At 40.5% G+C, this 20,853-nt stretch overlaps 2 protein-coding genes across 2 annotated transcripts in view; both read left to right on the top strand.

The window, feature by feature from the left end:
• The first annotated feature begins 32 nt into the window (after positions 1-32).
• On the top strand, positions 33-13,601 carry TMCO2 (transmembrane and coiled-coil domains 2). Its single transcript, XM_010959807.3, has 2 exons — positions 33-4,831; positions 6,840-13,601. Exons 1-2 carry the CDS (start codon positions 4,592-4,594, stop codon positions 7,152-7,154), a joined length of 555 nt encoding a protein of 184 aa, XP_010958109.2. The 5' UTR covers positions 33-4,591; the 3' UTR covers positions 7,155-13,601.
• A 1,809-nt stretch (positions 13,602-15,410) lies between these two features.
• The window catches only part of ZMPSTE24 (zinc metallopeptidase STE24), a 38,326-nt gene continuing 32,883 nt past the window's right edge, over positions 15,411-20,853 (top strand). Inside the window, exons 1-2 of the mRNA XM_074376733.1 lie at positions 15,411-15,686; positions 17,513-17,659. Of these exons, the coding sequence (XP_074232834.1) occupies positions 15,564-15,686; positions 17,513-17,659 (270 nt within the window). The 5' untranslated portion in view covers positions 15,411-15,563. The remainder of the gene's footprint in view (positions 15,687-17,512; positions 17,660-20,853) is intronic.

Raw genomic sequence — 20,853 nt, 5'->3', positions numbered from 1 at the left:
AACAGTGGACCATCGTGGAGGCTGAGGTGACTACTGACTCCATGGGATTTTGAGCTAACTTCTGTGGGCTTAAGTTTCCTCACTTACGAAGTGAGGTGTGGGTGATCATCTTGAAATACTCCTTTCTGTGATCTAAGCATGAGAAACAACCAGTGACTTCATTTTTTAAATTCCTCGTAGTAGCAATTTTTAGACCAGACCAAGAGAAAGCTGCTAATTTGTTTAACACTCAGCTATATCCATTCAACCACCCCTTACTCCTACTCCCTGGATCAAGTGAGTTCATTTGCAGTGGAACCAAACCCTAATTTTCAGAACCTGATTGAAAGTTTGCTTTGATGATCCTATGATCATTTTTCTATTGAAGACAAGGTTTTATTTTAAAAACAGCATGTGTGATTATGTGATATTTGAGAAGGTCAAGGTGTTATTTTCAAAGATTCTAGTACGATTTTTACTTGATGTCTCTTTGGGACTTGTCCCCAAACCCTGACACAGACCTGGAAGCATTGAGTTTGTGCCTTACCTAAAGTGATAGGTAGAAATCAAGAATGCCAGACACTTTCATTCTTGCCTTTTACCCAGAATTCTCTTGCTTCCTGTTTCCCCATGTTCATGAGCACATGTGTGAAAGAGAGAAGGTGGGGAATGATGGAGAAGAAAGGTTCTGGTTAGCCTTCCTGGGGATTTCATCCCCAACCTATCCTCTCAGTCCCAGGTTGCCTACTTCTGAGCTGCACTGCCAAGGACATGGTCAATGGAAGACAGTCATTAACCAAATACTTTAGTACATGCATATTTAAAGATAATCCCCGATGCTTTGGGAGGTGAGAATAACAGCAAATTTGTTCAGGCATCTGCCATCATAGAGCTTTAATATGATGGCTGAGGTGGCTTTAACATTTTAAGGTGTCGCCATGGGCCAGCAGCATGGACATCACCTAGGTGCTTGTTAGAGTTGTAGAATGTCAGGCCCCGCTCCCCACCTTCTGGACCAAAATCTGCATTTTAATAAGATCTCCAGATGATTCACAGACACAGAAAAGTTCTTGGAATACAAAGTGAGAAGTGCTACAAGAATTCAGGATAATTACACTTGTGTTTAAGCACTTTACATAAAATTGTCATGTTGAATTTTCATAACACCAGCAAGTCGGTACTGTTAGTTTTGTTATTTGACAGATAAAAACTTAAGAGAGGGAAGAAGTGTCGTGCTTAGGTGATAAATGCTAGGTAGCGATGGGGCCCAGTTTCCAGTCTCTTCTGACTGGAAAAATATCAGGGAGGGGAACTTAATGTGGAGGAAGGAAGATGGAAAGTTGCAGGTGGTATTTAAAGTACCAAAAATACCACAGTTTTATAATTAAGTTGAGTGTATTTTTCATGAAAGTGAACAGTGGGAAATAAAGTTTGAAGCGTAGGTAAAAGCCAGGTCATGCAGATCCAAATCCAGTCATACGTTCAGTGTTGACATTTCCTCGTTTGAGAAAGAGGTGAGAAACTGGTGCATATTGTTTCTATGAATAACATGTGACCTATGAAAAAGTCAGTCTTGCTTTCTGAAAGAAACTTAACAAAAGTCAGAAAAGTTGCTCAATCCCCTCTTCACCCCCATGGTAGACTGATGCCTCGTGGCTTTATACTGCTGATGCAGGGGCACAGCCTCCTGTTAGGTAAAGCCGAGTCTGGAAGGAGTGGCCCACCCTGCTGTGGCCTGCTTGATGTACACTTGCAGAAATATATTCTGTGACAGACTGTATTTGAAGGCCTGAACCACTTAGGAAGGTAACCAGGATGGTCAGGAAATTTAAAAACCTGCCAACCTGTATTTGGCAGGTTTAGCCTGGAACAGAGAAGACAAGAGGCACAGGAAAGCCATAGCCAAATATTTACTAAACACATAACCTTCTGCCAAAGAGGGGAGGAGTGCTGAACATGACATGGTAAATTTCCTGCATCATGGAGATTAGAGTCTTGTCAGGAAGATAGATGTTAAGCAAAACACTACAAATAGTTAAGTAAAAGTGCTACAAAAGAAGCCCTTACTGTGAAAGAATCAAAATAGAGGACAGGGAAAAGCTTCCTTAAGGAAGCAGTGTTTAAAACCTGAAGAAACAACAGGAGTTAGGATAATCCAATTATGCGCTCAGACATTGTGGTGCAGCAGCTTGGTGTGTTAGTGACCTGACGAGTCTAGGAAAGCTAGGGTTGAGACAATAAATTGAAAAGGGATGGGGAGAAGATTGGATCGGTAAGCAGGAGCCAGGTATGGTCGTGCCTTGTTACCCTGTTCGAGATTTTGGATTTTGTTTGCAAGACAATGAACAACCTATTAAAGGTTTGAAAGCAGGCATTGCTTAAATCAGAAGTTGCAGTGTGTGTAAATCAAAAAGTCCTAATAGGGCATAATGTGGAAAAGGAGGGAGGGAGGGAGGAAGGGATGGATGGATGGATGACACTTATCTAAAGGTGAGCTGTAACTTCCATAGTGATAAATTCTTCATCGTTGGAGGTATTCAGGTGTCCAAGAGTACAGTCAAACAATAAATGGGTCTTTTGGACTAGATTCTCTTTGAGGGACCTTGTCCTATTGAGATTTACAATACTTTGCATTTGGTCATAAACGTCGCTATAAATAATAGTTGTCCTTATTTCCATACTTGTACATAAATTATTGAATTCTCATTACAGTAGCTCTACAAGGTAGGGATGACTCTCAACCAGTGAAGTAACTTGCCCAAGGTAACAGAGTTAGTGAATAGTCCCGCCAAAATTTGAACCCAGATCCATTAGACTCTCAAAGGCCTCTCCTCTTAACAGCTATTCTGTAAACTTCTATAGAAACAAGTACGTAAATATGGTAGTAGGCACTTGATTGAACAGTTTAGGTTTTAAAGGTATTTGGAAACCTTCTAGGGAAATTTTATTTACTTAAAAATATTCTAATTCCCACTATGTGCCAAGCACCAGGGATACAGTCGTCAGTAAAATGGATATGGTCCCTGTCTTCCTTGAGTTTACAATAGTCAGGGAAGACATATTAAACCAAAAATTGCACAAATAACCTTAATTGTGTGAAGTGATTTGAAAGTAAAGTAGCAGGCTCCGTGTAACAGGCGAATTTAATCTAATGCAGGAAGTCTTGCGTAATGATTTAGTTGTCACAACCAGATTTTTCTCCAAAAGGTTTCCGGCTATCATGCTTTAATGGTTTCTAACCTATGTTCAACTTGTTATAGTAAAATCCCAAGTCTTACCTGAGTAAATTTCATCCTTTCTAGAAAAGATTCTGGTTGTGATCAGTCACTAGCAGTTATGGACTTAACATCAATAGTAGTCACTCCTAAATCAGCAGGTCATTTCGCCCTGACATGGTACTAAATCCCCAACAGCATTCTTGACTCCATTTTTGGATGTGTCCCGGACACCTCAAGCCACCTGCCATACCTTCCCTCCCTGCAAGAACAAAACAGTTATTCCTTCTCCACCAGGCTTCCCTATTCATGTTCTTTCTTTCAGTCAATCAGATGAAAAAATCAAAACAGCATTAGACAATATTTTTCTAAAAATTATTTGTCATAATTGACCCTTTATCTCCTTCCTTACTATGCCCCTCCCCTCCTCACAGTGCAAACCTTCTTTTGGATTCTTACTGTCTTTGTAACTGATCTCACAATTTATATTATACTCTTGTGTGTGAACTACCTTTTTGGGGAACAGACCATACATTTTATATTTTCATACCTCTTTGCTGACTAGTCAGCAGGTACCAGTCAGCAAATAATGGGTTTGATAACATGTCACATAGGCTATGGCACAGCAAGCTACTGTTTACAAAGCACTTAGGAAATTATATCTTTTGTTCCTCATATAAATCTTGTGAAGGAGGTGGAATCCCCATCTGTAAACAGATGAGCAAAATGAGGCTCAAATATGTCAAAAGCTTTCCAAAGATCACAACTTCTAAACAATAGTGACGTTATGAAAAAGAGAATGCTACAAAATGATCCAGTGATAACCTCCCTCCACATTTACCAAGTAAACTATTCACTCTTTGGGGAAGCCCTCTTTAAATCCTATCTTCTCGTATCTCCACTTAACCTCAGTTTTCTCTGTTGAAGTGTGAAAGTAATTGCTGTCCATTCCATGGATTGTTGGAAACATTCTATACACTGTCCAAGAGGGTAGCCAGTAGCCACATGTTTAATTAAAATAAAATAAAATGTAAAATTCAGTTCCTCAGCCACATTGCAAGTGACAAGTGGCTACCGTGTTGGACAGAGCAGATACAGAACATTTCCATTATTGCAGAAAGTTCTGTTGGCCAGGGCTGTGCTAAAGCTAGGACTTGCCAAAGGTCAGAGAGAGCAGTATGACGGAACTGAAAACCCAGGCCAGGGTCTGGCAGGTTTTGAGTGAGAAGAGTCAGTGAGTAAGTGGGAAGCAAGCTGGCCTTTGGCACAGTGACGTCACAAAGCACAGCTCACAATGGCTCCAGAACACCTACACTCCCAGACCACCCTCCCTAACTCATATCTGGCTTCCTGACGCCTCTGCACATGTAGTTCCCAGAGCTGCTATTTTATTAAAAATGTCATCTTTATTTTCATCCTCTATCTGGAACATCATCATAGATTCTCTCTCTCTGAGCTCGATATGGAATTATCTACAAGCAATTCTTCTGGGAGAGACTAGTGCGCCTCAGCAAACAAATCTGGGGCTACTGGATAATCTTGCTCCGGCTGTGCAAGTTGTCCTAGGGATTTCCTTTTTGATTTTGTTGGGAATAGGAATATATGCCTTATGGAAACGAAGTGTTCAGTCAATTCAGGTTATACTCCTTTGTTATGGAAAAATTTAAATAGTTCATAAACTGAAATTTGATTAATTCTCTCCTATATTGCTGCCACCCAGTTTTAAGATCATGCAGATGAGCAAGAGTGAACCCTTGTCTCTGAAGTTGGTTGAAATTAGGTTATCCTTAAAAAGTTCCACCAGTTAGGATTTTGGTATGAAAATGCTCTTTCTTGCAAGGATCTTTGGCTTGTCTTATAATAAAATAGATCAAAGAAGTTCATAACCTGAGAAGGCAGCCTTACCCCTAAATTTATTTGATCATGTATTCATCTTTGAGTGTCTGACTATGTGCCAGACACCGTGTGGGGTACTTTTTATAGAACAGGCACCACACATATAAGTGGGATCTTGGGTTTTGCCTTCCTGTTCTTACTGTGCCATTGCTCTGTAACTAATAAGGAGACACGTATATTTATTTAGTCATCATAATGTTTTCATTATTTCCTTGCTTTAACAAAATAGGGCTCCATGAATATACAGGAGTTTGGGGGGGATAGGAATATAATTGCCTGGGATTATGAGAAATATTTAGGATTTTACATACTTCTGTTTAATCACCAATAATAACAGCTCTATTTACAACATGGTTAAAATGCTTTGAGAGTCCCAACAAGTCCATGAAATGGGTAGAGGTTATTTTCATATGATAAACAAGGAAACTGAGGCACATTGAGGTTCAGCCTAAATATAAGGAGGCAGGATTTGAAGAGGGCTTTCTTAAAGAATGCCTGGCTTACTTGGTAAATGCTGCAGGGAGTTAATACTGGATCATTCTGTAGCATTCACTTATTTTCATATGTCACTACTGTTGAGAAATCAGCCACCTGCATTCGCTTAACCTTTCAAAACCCTGTATGGTAGGCAGGGCAGGGATTATCGTCTCCATTTTGTAGGTGAGGGAGCTCAGTTACCACTGACTCAAGTTGACATAGCTTGTCAAAGCCAGCAAAACAGACTGGAACCTAATTTTTAGGATTCCAAATTAAATTCTCCAAAAATCTCACTTAATATAGTCCAGCTGAACTAAATCCCTAACGGATCTGTGTGTCAACATATTCACATATATGCATTTCAATTAGCTAAGAGTATAAGGCAAAACACCAAACTCTTAGCTATAATTCTGGGCTCTGCTCTTGTTTGGTTAATGTTTATGTAACTCAGTCAGAAAGATGAATTCGCAGCCCTCCGGACATCTCAGCCAAGAAAAAGAGGTAGTATAACAGAGTGGTTAATAGGCTCTGGAGTCACACTACTGGGCTTCTTGGTTTCACCACTTGCTGTGTGACTGGAGCGCCATCACTTAGCTTCTCAGCCCGTTTCCTTATCTGTAAAATGGGTTTGCTAATAGTGCTTCCCTCGGGGTTTTTGTGAAGAGCAGAGGAGATACTGCATGTACAAACTCAATACATAATAGTAGTACTTATTATAAGGAAAAAGATGATTGTTTTTAAGTTTTTTCTTATCCTGATCCTGGCAGGAATCTCTCATAGCACATTAAAAACATTTTTTTTCCATGCCTAGTTTTTCAGACTGCTGTGTCCTGAGAGAATATACATGGAAGTCAGAATTCCTGGATTCCAGTCCTGGCTCTGCCATTTCCAAGTATGTGACCTTGGACAATGACAGAGTCCAAACTGGAAGGTATCTAAATGGTTATCCAGTTCTGTTTGTTCCTACATAAATAGGTCATGCATAAGCAAGGAAATTCCTAGCACAGTGCTTTGCACGTGGCAAACTTTCAGCAAACAATGTCTATTATTATAGTTTATTAATTAAATGCAAATAATCCTGACCTGCCTACCACTCCATTTTGTGGTGAAGATCAAAAGAAAATAGGTGTGAAGATGCTTTGTTAAACACAAGGCTTGGCATAGGAATGAGGGATTATTGTTACTGTTAGGGTTTCGTTTTGCACCTACAGTAAGCTGTGTCACGTCACATGAATAAACAAGTAACGTTCAACTTCTGTTGTTTTATTTTAGAAAATAGCGTTGTTTGCAATCACACTCTACAGACTTTACAAGCAGGGCTCAGAATTTTTTCAGGCTTTGCTGGTCAACCCAGAAGGGACTGGTTTCCCAGTTCAAGACAAAAATATCTTCCTATCCTTGGGTCTGCAAGAGAAAATTCTGAAAAAACTTCAGACGGTGGAAAACAAAGTGAAGGACCTGGAGGGAATGATCATTTCCCAAAAACCTGCCACGAAGAGGGACTGCTCCTCTGAGCCCTACTGCAGCTGCTCGGACTGCCAGAGCCCCTTGCCTACATCAGGGTTTACATCTACATCTGAACTGTGATGGACTCCAATCTTTTCCAGAAAAGCACTTTCCCCCCACTCATGTGTGCAGTGGTATATCAATAAAGGTAGAGAACTATATTGAAATTACTTGGCCAGGACTGGCTCTCTATTCAACAGGGCCCAGCTTCCACTTGTGTCTGTGGTGGGGTCATGTAGGGGATGGTGGTAGTTAAAAATGTCTGAGACTGTGATGCCCACTTGGCAGGCTGGAGACCAGAAACAGCCACATAGAAAAGGAGCCCATGAGAGTGGGAAAAGAAGGGTGAGTGGTTGCAGACGTGGTCTTGAACTCCGTGCTGCAGAGGTTGCATTAGACACAATAAAAGCAGCAATAAAGTGCTATTAAGGGAGGTGCAGTGGACTGTCCTGGGGAGGTAGGCTAGCCCGTGGGCTGGTCTCTGACCTAAAGGTGGTCTAAAGTCTCCCTGCATTAAATTATTTAGTAGGAAAGGGTGAGGCTGGCCATAAAGGACATTGTTTAATATTATTGGACTTTTACGAATTCTTACTGTGCTAAGAAAGTATTGTGGGTTTCTTTTGTTTTGTTTTTGTTTTGCTAAGAAAACAGTATAATAATCCTTGGGAATCTGTCCTGAGTGCTTCAGGAGCACAGGTTGGACAGGTAATTTCAGAACAAGGAATTATAAAAATTGTAGGGGGGAGGGTGTAGCTCAATTGGTAGAGCGCATGCTTAACGTGCATCCAGGTCCTGGGTTCAAGCCCCAGTTCCCCCATTAAAATAAATAAATAAGTAAACCTAATCACCTCCCCCGCCCAAAAAAATCACACTGATAAGGATTTTAGTAAGAAAAAAAAGAAAAAAAAAAAAAGAACAGGTGGATAATTAAAAATTGTAATACACAGCAAGGGTCATATCATCTGAACTTAGGTGAATTCTCCTCGTCTGAATCCCAGGTTAGCAGGGAAGGAAGAAGGGAGGAGGCACCTACCTGCCATTCCACTCAATGGTTGCCCCCCGCCATGAGAAAGATGGCCTGCTGGGGAGATGGTAGTAGATGGTCCTCTCAGTGGGTCTCAGATGGCACAACCCTTATACTGTGTGTGCATTTTTGCACCATAAATATGATTACAGTCAATGAAACACTTTGTAACTGAAACCTAAATGAAATATTTTATTTGGTGTGCAAATAAACAGCAATTTATGGCCATAGGGGAGGAAAACTGGCTGTGCTATTCAACAGGAGACAATATAGCAGTCTCCCAAGTAGCATCTTCCTAAGGGATTTCCACAGGTAAATTTTTTGTTAGTTTTATTTATTTTAAAAAATTAAAAGAAATTTTTTTTAATTGAAGTATAGTCAGTTTACCATGTTGTGTCATTTTTTGGTGTACAGCATAATAGTTCAGTCAAACATATACTTACATATATTTGTTTTCATAGTTCTTTTTCATTATAGGTTACTACAAGATATTAACTATAGTTCCCTGTGCTATACAGTGTAAACTTATTTACACAGGTAATTCTTTTTTTAAAATATTCTTTTTTAAAATTATTCGGGGGGGTGGAGGTAATTAGGTTTATTTATTTACTTATTTTTGGAGGAGGTACTGGGGATTGAACCCAGGACCTTGGGTATGCTAAGCCATGCACTCTACCACTTAAGCTATACCCTCCCCCTGCACAGGTAGTTCTGATCATAATTTTTGTCCAGTGCATGGGAGTTAAAACGCAACCCCCGTACAGAGATAAGACTTTACTGTATAGTGCACTGTGCCAGGTGAATACAGGGTGGGGCCAGGAAAAACCTTGCAGAGGAAGTAACGATGAGTTGTCCCATAAACGGTTATATAGGTAGACAGTGAAATGAAAGTTATTCCTGCTGGCGGGGTCATCAAGGAGCCATATAAAAAAAGAGGATGGCTTGCCTGGAGAACAAGGAGAGTTTCAGGGTGGCTGAAGAACTGGCTATTTCCAGAGCTACAATGAAGGATTTTTGGCTTCGGGGAAGGACACACTAACTTCATCCTCAAATCAGCTTTAATTCACAATGTAGTGAACAGAACAGATGGGAGTTATCGACAATGTGCATTAAGACAGTGTAGGTGGGAAGTTTGTTAACTACGCTGCTGAAGGAGTGCCACGCAACCTTTTAAAGTCAATGCCTTAATTTTTTTGTGCTAAATTTCAGTGCCTTCCTGCATAGTTCCAGTCTTCTTGTCTTGGTTACCACTCTGAGGTATATCAGATACAAGTGTCAGAAGAAGGGCCTTAAAATTCAAACCATACTGTTGGGAATGGCCCATTGTAGGCTTTTAAACAGGGGAGTAACATAAGTTTGGTAATCTGGGTGGGAGACATAGAATAGAATGAGCTAAATGCAAAAGATAAAACAGGCTGGCTGCTCCTCTTGGGATGCAGTGGGGTAGAAACTAATGGGGGTCACCTTTTTCCTGGCTCTTATTTCCCCCAAAAAGATGGGTGATTTACACCACAATCATAAGAGACTGATACCAAGTATTAGTTCCTAGTGGGGGACCAAAGCACTATGTCCAGGGCATCAATTAAGAGATCTTGGATCAGGAGGGACAATATAGCTCAAGTGGTAAATTAGAGCACATGCTTAACATACACAAGGTCCTGGGTTCAATCCCCAGCCCTCCTCTAAAAATAAAATAAATAAGTAAAACTAATTACCTCCCCCTCAAAAAAATGAAAAAAGACATCTTGAATCAAGGCAAAATAGGGAAAGGACTTGAGAGCCCCTTTGTCATTCAGGTTGGATGGGATGTCACACCAGTGTCCACCAGTCCAGGGAGGAGAATCCTTATCCGCCAAATTCAGTCTCTCACATTTGACAAAACAGGACAAGAGCCTGTTTTGGGGCTCCCATTGCAGTCTCCACCCAGACAGTCCATCTGCTACCACCATCTTTGTGCAAAGGGGAACACATTATTATTCATGTTCCATTATTCACTCCTCCATCCTTCCTACCACCATAATCTAAGCCACCATCTCTCACCTGGATTCATGAAATGGCCTCCTAAATGGACTCTCTGCTTCCATTTGTGTCCTCACTCAATTTATTCTCTAAACAGTAGCTCAAGGGATCATATTACTTCTCTGCTCAGAGCCTCTCAATGGCTTATTATTTTGCTCTGAGTAAAAGTCAGATTCTTAACCAAAAGACTGTGTATGATGGCATGATCTGTACCCCCCTCCTTCTTAATTTTTTTCACTCCTTCCCCACTCACTATTTCTCAAACACGCTAGGCATTGTCAGACCTCGGGACTTTGAACTTGCTGTTCACTGTGCAAGGTACAGATTCCTCAGACCCATGTGGCTTCTTTTACTTTTTTGGGGGGTGGGGGGTCTGTGCTCAAATGTCAGCTAATCTTGTAAGCAGATCGGGTGGAGGTCCCTGGAGAAAGAACCAGGCATGGCTTTCTTGACATAAGAGAAGACATTTTAGGCTTAAGCCATTTTGTGGGCTAAGCCTGCTCACAGTGCTTATCTTTGAACAGGTCTCAGTAATAATGATCTTAAGGGAACAAAAGAAGGAAGGAACCAAGGAAAAACAGTCAAGAAACAATAGTTTAGCAATAAAACAAAGTCCTAATTCCTCCTCAAGGGATGTACCTAACAATCTGATACATATCTTTGAGTTCTGCAAGAACCAAGGCCCCCTCCCAGGTGGAGAGTGGTAGCTACAGGCTAAGATTCCAGACTGGTTGGAACCTAAAAAATGGTGATGGTGACTTTTTCTGACCCTTCTGACTTCAATCAACTGAAGCTTGGACTCTGCGGACCTCTGCCTCAGTTCTATGCTGAGTTCTCCTCTGCTCAAGCTCCTTCATAAATATGCATGTACCCATTAGCCTGAAACTTCCCCAGTTTTGCTCTTCAAGGAGACACTGCTTTGGGAAAGATCCCTGGTGCTCTCCCTACTTGCTGCAAGTGGTAAATCCTTCCTTCTCCCACCTGTTGGCTTGGTTGTGTCTCTTGGTTTGACACCCACTAAGAGGTGACTCAGTTTTTGGGTAACAATCTGAGAGAGCTTCCTTGACCATCTTATATAAAATAATGCTCCTCATTCCAACACACTGCATCCCTCTTTTGCTGCTTTTTCTTCATAGCACTTATCACCACCTTTGCTTTTACTGTTACTTATATGCTTATTGTCTATCAACCCCTCCACCCACCCCAGCTGTTGTCGAAAAACCAGCCTCTGTACTCCGATAGCCAAATTGAGAGTTGTGGGCAGAGTTTTGCGAGGATAGAAAAGAACAGCTTTATCACTTTACCAAGCAAAGGGAGTCACAGCAGGCTAATGCCGTAAAGACTGTGAGCCCATCTTGGGGAGAGGGTCCTGGGGTTTTATGGAAAAATGGGAATAGGAGGGTGATAACAATCAGAGTATAAGCAGGGGCTACATTCCTTTCATCTTGATAAGAACTTACTGTTGTTATGGAGGAACTTAGGAGGGTCTGCCCATTTTCTTGAGGTTCAGTCCATGACCTTCCTAGGCTAAAAGGGTAAGTTATTCTAAGAAAAGAGTGCACAGGGAGGAGAGCATGTTAGTCTTAAGATCAGTTTAGCTAGAAGTACAGGCCTGAACCACTCAGTAGCCATTTTGTTAGTTCTCTTCTCTTTCAAATCCCAACTGTCAGTTCATCCCTTCCATTTCTTTGGAAAAAGGTAAATGGGTGCTGATCTTCTCTGGCTGCTTCCTGCTGAACTGGGGCATCACCTGGGGATTCTTCCAATGGAAGGAACGAACATGATCATACCAATTCTTAGGAGGTTTTTTACAAGGGTCTTAGTGGCCCTTTTACAGAGAAGAGGAATACAACAAAGTATAAGTCGAAAAAGTAAATAGGCTCCTAGAACCATAACAACAGGGAGAGAAGGAACTGAAATATCCCTGAGAAATAGATCTTAGTTTCTGGGGAATCCAGGAAAACAGATTGGAGAACCAATTTGAGACTCTCGACGTGGCTTCAGCAGAGTAGGCACTGGAGTCATCTCCACGTGAATCTGACTTCTCATATCTTGGAGGAATGCTGTGCTACTGGCACTTCATCTGGAATCAAAGTACAACGTTCAGTGTGAATGACTACACAGGTTCCAGCCCCCTCCTGGAGGTGGTCGGGACATCCAGAGCCAGTTGATTTTGTAACAAACAAGAAACGGGGCACACAGAAAGGATTTGTGTCAGGGAGGATAGCCATGGGGTCCTGCTATTTCACAGCCCACTAAGGATGTAAATTTCAGGAGTGGAAGGAGCTTTGTTTGGTTCACTGTTATATCACCAGCACCTAGAACACTGGTATTTAGCAGACACACAATATTTGTTGAATAAATGAGTGAATTCCACCTTTGGCTCTTAGAAACCTCATACCAGCTTCCTGATCCCCCACCTCCTTAGATACATGGTGACAGATCAACTATGATGCAATTCTCCCAAGTCTGGGGAACCAGTAGCTAATCTTTATTCGGCACTTATTCAGAGCCAGACACCTGATTAAGAGCTTTACACGATTTTTCTCATTGATCCTCACAATATGAGGGAGTATACATACTTCTATTCTCGTTTTACTGATGAGTAACTGATGCACTGAGGGGTTAAGTTGCTTATATGTGGTGCAGCTGTGATTAGCACTCAAGCAACCTGACTCTAAACCTGTGCTCTTACCCACACAGTTTGGGTGGCAGGAACTTCTGTGAGGCTTTGGACTAATTGCAGCAGGCTGAATAGACCCAGACAGGTGAAGACAAGACTGAAGAGGGCACAGTAATGATGGTCCAAGAGAGCATTTTGGAAAAAGTGTTTATCCCCTCCTATGTTTAAGCTGACATCTAAAAGTTTTCAACATAAATTTAAATAGTAGTAATGGATGTAAATTCTGGCAAGTTGTAAATAATGACAGTTTAAAATAAAACTGTTATTGTAACTGACTGTACTTCAATAAAAAATAAAACTGTTAAATCGCTTTTTATAATGTATCCAACAGACTTCACATAACAAATGAATAATCACCAACATCCATTTAAAATTACACGAATGAGCTCTTTAACATTCATTAATTCTATACTGCTCTTTTATAACTTATATTTGCTCTACTCCCCCATAAAATGTTATCCCAATGCAATAATTTTTATTTTTGAAAAACATTTTGTTGATCACATCCTTGCATAAAAAAATGTTTGTGTTAAAAGTAAAATTTTTAAAAATTTCCTGAAATTGCATGGCTCCATGTATTAGAAAGAATTCTTCTGAACTGAGTAATCATTACTATTAGCTGCTCAAAATGACACTATTAGAAACTTTGGTAATACATAAATGTAAAAGGTAAAATCCTACTGGAAATGCATCTCTCAGTGAGATGACTGGAACCTCCCCACCAATTAATTCATGTATCTGAATGACTTGTTTCTTACTGCTAGATAACCAGGGTTCACTTTCAATTTTATTTATTTTTTGTCTTCATAGATACAGTTCTGAGAAGTATTATTCACATAAATTGATGGTAATACTGGTAATTTTGTTAGAAGAATATATTCAATTATTTGGTTTTGTGGACAAAATAAAATGTTACTTATCATTTCAGTAAACAAAGAATGTTGCCCACCATCAAGCCATTACCTACTGCAGCCACACTCACGGTGTGCCCTGTGGGGAACTCAGGATGGAGAAAACCAGGATACCAACCCTGGACTGTTAAGATGCCTATCAAAGGAATAATTTCAATGAGCCTAGACTCTTGCATCTTCCTATACATAAATAAGAACTAAAATTATTGGCCCGAGATGCTTGGGGGTTTTTTTGTTTGTTTGTTTGTTTGTTTGTTTTTTGTGATTAGCACTCTTTGGTGTTCAACTACATGTTTTTTTTTGTTTTGTTTTGTTTTGTTTTTTCCAGGAAAAACTCAATATCCTGGCTCCTCCCTTAGCCCTTTGGAACAGTCCCTCAGAGCTATCTGAGAGGCTGCCTTCCCAGGCTTTGGTCTCAGAAGCATCCTTGAATAAAACATAATCCTCAACTTTCAGGTTTTGCATTTTTTTCAGTCGCCAGGAATCCAATAGTGTTCCTTTATCAGCTGACAGTTCAATTAGATCCACCACTAATTTCGTTCAAAGCAAAGAACTGGAAACCATCTTACTTGCAAAAAAATTTTTGTTGTCCTATCATTAGAGCCCACTTTCTCAAGTGACTTTTAATTATACTAATTACTCTCACTGAGAGGCATTTAGGAAGAGTTGAGAAATTCGAGATATTGTTAATTGCAACACATCTTTAGCACTGGAAAATCACCTTAATTTAAATGTAAGTTGCAGCTCCAGATTTAGCTCAACTTACTGTAAGTATGCAAATTAGCAACGCCAGTGTCTTCGTCAAATCAACTAAATAAGACTTATCTTAGGTCAGAAAAAATTTCAAGTCAAATCAACGTGTAAACAGGCGTTGCTGTAACCACATTTCATTTCTGAATTTCAAGGCAAACATGGCACGGGAGCTCTGACATGAGTTTGTTCCTAGATAAAGCAAAGCCCTTGCACTTAAGGTATTTCTAACCTACGCTATCCTTGCTTTTCCCCAGGGCATACACTTTTGGGCAAAATGCCTCCTCTGACTTCACTTGGGATGGAAGAGGTGAGATCTTTAAAAGAAAATTCTCATTACTACCATCTACTCTCTAACATGCCTGAATTCAGTACAGGCCAAAACACTGCACTTATAATGCCCAGTCCCGCTCTTAACTATCCCTTTAGTCTTAAGGTATCCCAGGCATGAACACACTACGGCCTGAGTAGCACCAGTTCATGGGAATGATTTCTAGAGCCTGGGAAGCCGGCTCCTCTCCCGTTCTTCCCAGCTACCTCAGGGTGGGGCCCACTCCGTCCGTTCCCGCTTAGCCCCGTCTATCAGTGGGCTGGTCCTGGCCGCGGAAAGTATTGCACAGGCACCCGCCAGTGCAAGCTCCGGAACGAAAGGAAGAAACTGCTACTCGCTAGGCTAGAAATCGGAGAATTTCGCCGCGCTGCCAGGCCCAGGAGGGAAAGCGGAACCCTCAGAGGAACCAGGGGTGAAGGGGAGGGGGAAGAACGTTGGTGCAACGCAACTTAGCGTGATCAGGCGAGGAGCGGGAGCAGAGGCTGGCGGAGGACGGAACTCGGCATTTGGGCGCCCGGCCTCCTCAGGCCGGAAGTGAGGAAGGCGGGGCTTGCCCTGTTCCGGACTCTAGGCGGCCCTAGAGGGCGTTAGCCTGGGGAAGAGTGTTTGTGTAACACTGCCGGCTGAGCGGAGTGGGTAGGATGGGGAGAGTGTCGGTTCCGTGGCGGTCGGAAGGGACGGATAACGCTGTGACACTGCGGGGACACTCTGAGGGGACCGGTGTTGGTGTGGCACCAGTGCATGCTGAAGGAGCCGGCCGAACCGGGTGGCCATGGGGGTGTGGGCGTCGCTGGACGCGATGTGGGAGATGCCGGCCGAGAAGCGTATCTTCGGAGCCGTGCTGCTCTTTTCCTGGACAGTGTATCTTTGGGAGACCTTCCTAGCACAGCGGCAGGTGAGCCTAGACAGGGCCCACCTGACCTCCGACACCAGCTAGCTGTAGGCCAGCCTCGGTCTCGACCCCAAGTCCCTGGATGAATTGCTGCGGCCCCAGCACCGGCCTCGACTTTATGGGTTCCTACTGAGCCTCCTAACTTGCCCGATGGCTGGGTTGGCCTTGAGCGGATCTGGTGCCTCAGGACGTTTTCCGCAACGTGATCTTGGGACCCAGGCCGCTTAGGGCCTAATGAAAGGGAAGGCAGGGCTGCAGCCTTGTCAGGCCTGAGCTCTGTACTTGCCCCATAGCTTCCTTGGGATTCTCGGGCCCACACTTAACCTCTTTTAAATTTGGCACCCATAAGCCTTCAGAAGGAAGATGCTAATATTTTAGAATCACAACTTCGACATTTCTTGTCACGCTCAACCACAGGACTAGGAAATCACTTTCTGAAAATAAAAGATTTTGCAGTCCTTCCAAGAACCTGAACTCTTTACTTTAAAAAAAAAAAGTATATTTGTTTTTGCCCAAAGAACAATATTTTCTTAAAAGCGTCTTTATTGTTTTTGGTCAAACAGTAAAGTAGAAAGTAAAAGTTACTTAATAACAGTTCCTTGAAGATAATCATAATTAACAGTTTGATAGATTAGAGATTTGAACTTTTAAATGAGATAGATTTTAATTGAACACTTTGTCACATTCTTTCACTGCTGGTTTGCTTTACCTACGTTCTTCTGTTTTGTCACTGAATTATTTCAACCATGATGGTGAGGAAACTCTTTTTAACTGCTGGAACCTTTTTCATGAGCATTACAATCCTTTTCCTCTGCAGTTTCTTCTCTCAGTTTACATTCTGTATGAATCTTTAAATTGAAATTTTAAATTTTTCTATATTTGTCAATGTCTGGGTTATATCTAGATCTCTCTCTCTTTTTTTTTTTTTTTTTTAGTCCAGGATATTCAAAGAGGTGTTAAGCTGTATAGTACTAGGTTCTCTGACTAGCTCTTTAGGATAGCTTCATTAGTACAGAATCTTGTAGGCCTAGAGAAGATCCTTTGCATAATGTAAACACACAGTAAGTAGTGCTTAAGTTGGGGGTGGAATATTAAACAACTATCTGTCTTACTTTGATAACAAGCCTAGTAACAGTAACTACTTTTCGATAATGTCTTCTTTATTCATTTATGTTTTAATGCCTCTTACCAAGGGTTTGGTAAGGTGCCCAACCATAGAGAAGTCATTTGTTGTGAAATCATTGTAGAAGATGCTATCCATTATATTGTTTGGCATATGTTCCTTGTATTGTGTCCCATGGGCTGAAATTACTTTATGGAATTTAGTATAATGAGAAAGTTTGTCTTTCTTGAAGACCTGATCTATTTCTCTCATGCCTCGAATTTCCCTTAATTGGCTTCTAGGACCAAATTAAATCACTAGCCATAATATCTGTTAATACTCATGGTTAGCGCATTTACTTCTTTCTTCTGTCCATGAGTTTGTTTTCTGTATTGAAGGATGTATGTTATACCTGTAATGAGTGGTACCCTTTGTGATGTTACAATTTTGGTTTACATGTGTAAACTGAAGTGTGATGACAGCCTTGATTTTAAATTCACCTAGTCAGCTAGTTTCAGATTCTCTGTTTCTACTTTTACTTTCCAGTTGTTTTAATGGTCAGTGTACTTGATCAAATACAGTATTTTGTATGTATAAAGCAAATTCAAAGGCTTCGGTGACAAGGTAATGTTATAAACCATTCAAAATTTTATCCTAAATGGCTACTGTAATAAGTAATGAGTTAGTTTGACTGTTTCCTTAAGGTGTTTTCTTCAAAATATTTCAGAGACGGATATATAAAACAACAACTCATGTACCACTGGAGTTAGGACAGATCATGGATTCAGAAACATTCGAGAAATCTCGACTGTATCAGCTGGATAAAAGTACTTTCAGCTTCTGGTCAGGACTGTATTCGGAGATTGAAGGCACTGTGAGTAATTTACTTCTTGGAGAGAGAATCTGTCAAATTATTTAGTACTTTGTGATTCTTTTTTTTCATTTTTGTATTTTTGTGACACTAAAGAGGGTACCATACCTACAGATCCCAGAATGCTTTCTTAACCTTAGTTATTGATAGTAATGACTGTGGAACAAAAGGCACGGAAACATAACTGTTTAGTCAGTTGAAAATTGTAGAATATGGTAACTGTTACCCTGAGGCCAGGCGTGAAAAAAGAACCTTATGTCATAAGTTATTCTTGTGGCAATCCCAATTTGTCTTCCTACCTCTGTCTTAACTCTGTAACCTCTCCTGCACATGCAGCCAAGGGATTCCTGCAGCAAGATTCTGATCATGTTTTTCTCCTATGTAAAACCTGTCACTGTCTCTCTGTTTCCTTCAGGGGGAAGTCCAGATTTCTTGGCATGGTTTATGAGGTCCTTTTTGACCAGCCATTGCTTACTTGAGCCCCATCTTTTCATTCTCTCCTCCAAATTCTTTCTGTCCATCTCCTACCCAGCTTGGTTTCTTATGATCTGGAGCCTTTTCACATGCTGGTATCTCTCCCTGGAGCACCCCCCACCCCCCCACCCCAGTTCATCTCCCCTCTCTCACTGGGGCCTGATTAATCCCTCCTCTCCTATTAGGATCCAAGTGAGACATCTTCTCTTCTAAGAAACCGTTTGGAACTTCCCCAAGCCTCAAGTCCGGATGAAGCAGCATCCTCATTGTTCCTATCAGAGCACTTACCACATTGTATTAAATTGGCCTGTTTAGCTGACAGACTTAAAGACAGGGTACTTTAAGGTCTTGTTCATCATTTTATATCTAGTACCTGGCATATAATAAGCATATAATTCATATTAATTGAATGAAATGATGAGTGACAGATCATTTTTACTTAGTAAAACAGGGCCAGCCTTCTCCCATGCTAAACGAAGAGAGGCTGTCAAGTACAGGCCTGGGTTTCTCAGCCTTCTTTTCACTGTGTCCCCTGACCCTGGTACCTTTTTAGCCATTTTTTTCCTAATTGCCCCTTCATGAAATTTTTATACCACAGATATACTGTATGTCTGTTTTTTGTATCTGTGCTATACACATAAAATGAATAAGATTTTTTTCAACCTCCTCTCCCCTCAAACCAATTCTTGGTTTTCTACCTCTAAGAATAATTGAAAATGCATGGTGTTGAGGTTAAGACCTGACTCTGAATTTCGTGGCTTCAGTTTGAATCTCAGCTCTACAATACTAGCTGTGTGACCTCAAGCAAGTCACTCAACACTTCTGTGCCTCACTTTTCCATTAAAACTGTAAAATTGTATGGTAGTAATAGTTCCTCATTCATAGTGTTGTTGAGAGGATTAAAATTAGTTAATATAAGTAAGATGCTTGGAACAGTGCCTGATCCATTCATTGTAAGTGCTCCACGACTGTTGGCCATTATGTTTTTTATCATCATAATCATGATTATCATCACTATTCCTCCAAAACTATTTATTTATTATTTAAGTTTTGTAGTGGTTTATTAATAGCAATAAATAACTGGAATATGTAATAAACATTTAAAGACAGATCTAAAACTCCTTATTCATTTATAATACTTTATTTATTTACTTTTTTTATAGTACTTAATTTAAAATTCAGCACCATCCTGTCATTCTGAAATGTAGCTAATTCTACATAGCTGTCATATATTTAACCACCATGCTGTGCTTACTTCAATAGGCACAAAAATAAGTTGTTATATTTTGTTGAAATTTTTAAGGGCTATAAAATAGTACAACATAAAATGATATACACATGAATAGAATGCAGAAATTTATATTAATGAAAAATGGTTATATATTCTTTTTGAAAAATCGACTACTTTTTAGAGCAGTTTTAGTTTCACAGCAAAATTGAACAGAAAGTACAGAGTGTTCCCTTAACACCCCATGCCCCAACATGTGCACAGAACTCTTCCACTATCAGCATCTCCCATCACAGTGGTACAGTTGTTCCACTGGATGAACCTACACTGACACATCATTATCACCCAACATCTGTAGTTTACATTAACATCACCCTTGGTGTTGTACATTCTGTGGGTTTGGACAAAAGTATAATGACATGTATTCACCATTACAGTACCATACAGAATAGGTTCACTGTCCTAAAAGTCCTCTGTGCTCCACCTGCTCATCCTACCTTCCCTCGAATCCTAGGTAACAACTGATCTTTTTTCTATCCCCATAGTTTTGTCTTTTCCGCAACGTCATATAGTTGGAATCATACAATATATAGCCTTTTCACATTAGCTTCTTTCACTTAGTAATATGTATTTAAGATTCTTCCAGATCTTTTCATGACTTGATTATATATACTCTTTTTGAAAAAATACTCTGTTTTAACTCCTCCAGAACTCTTTTAGATCCCTCAGGACCACTAAGAGGAAGATTCCTAAATTGAAAATAAAGTTTTAGGTACTTTCAGCATAAGCATCTTTGCCTTGGACATCTTTGCTGCAAGCATTTTCACCACATAACCAATTGACCATAAGGCAGTTTTGCCGTAAAAGATAAAATAATGAAAAATTTAAAAGGGACACTGAAAAGGACATAATGAAACATGAAAAGGGAATAACAAAATTAAAAAGACTTGCAAAATCAAAACATTTGAATACACGTAAAATGTATGTAGATTGACGCCAGTACTGCACAAATGTCTGATTGCATTTTGTGGGCTAGGCCTAAGCACTTATTTTCCAAGTCTTTTGTTTATAGTATTTGACATATTTTTTCCTGTGTCTCATTGTTCAGCATTGCACTTTTTCCCTTTTCACTAAAACTTCTTCCTTCATTAAGAGAGAGATCAGTTTCCAAATACTAGGGTGCATATTTGTAAGTGAGCTTTGTATCACATTGTGGAAGCCTCTACACCATTGTTTGTTCTTGGTATGTTGTCATATGTCCACTGATAGATGTTCGAGAGTTCTATGGGAAGTGTGGATTCAACTCTGCACCTCTGAGGCCCTCGAGGCTTCTTTCTCCTCCAAAGTAGTGTGCTTCAAAATAAGAAACCAACTCTTGGGGCACATCATCTGTCAGCTCAGTAAGCCATCAGTGACATCACTAACTGGAGGAAATAAATTTCAGCCAGTTGAAACCAAACTGTCAAACCAAAAACTGTCAACCAGTTATTTTATC

The sequence above is a fragment of the Camelus bactrianus genome, chromosome 13 (assembly GCF_048773025.1).
Source record: "Camelus bactrianus isolate YW-2024 breed Bactrian camel chromosome 13, ASM4877302v1, whole genome shotgun sequence".
Classification (NCBI taxonomy): Eukaryota; Metazoa; Chordata; class Mammalia; order Artiodactyla; family Camelidae; genus Camelus; species Camelus bactrianus.
The sequence above is the reverse complement of the archived record's forward strand: the minus strand, read 5'-3'. Positions and strand labels throughout refer to the sequence as shown.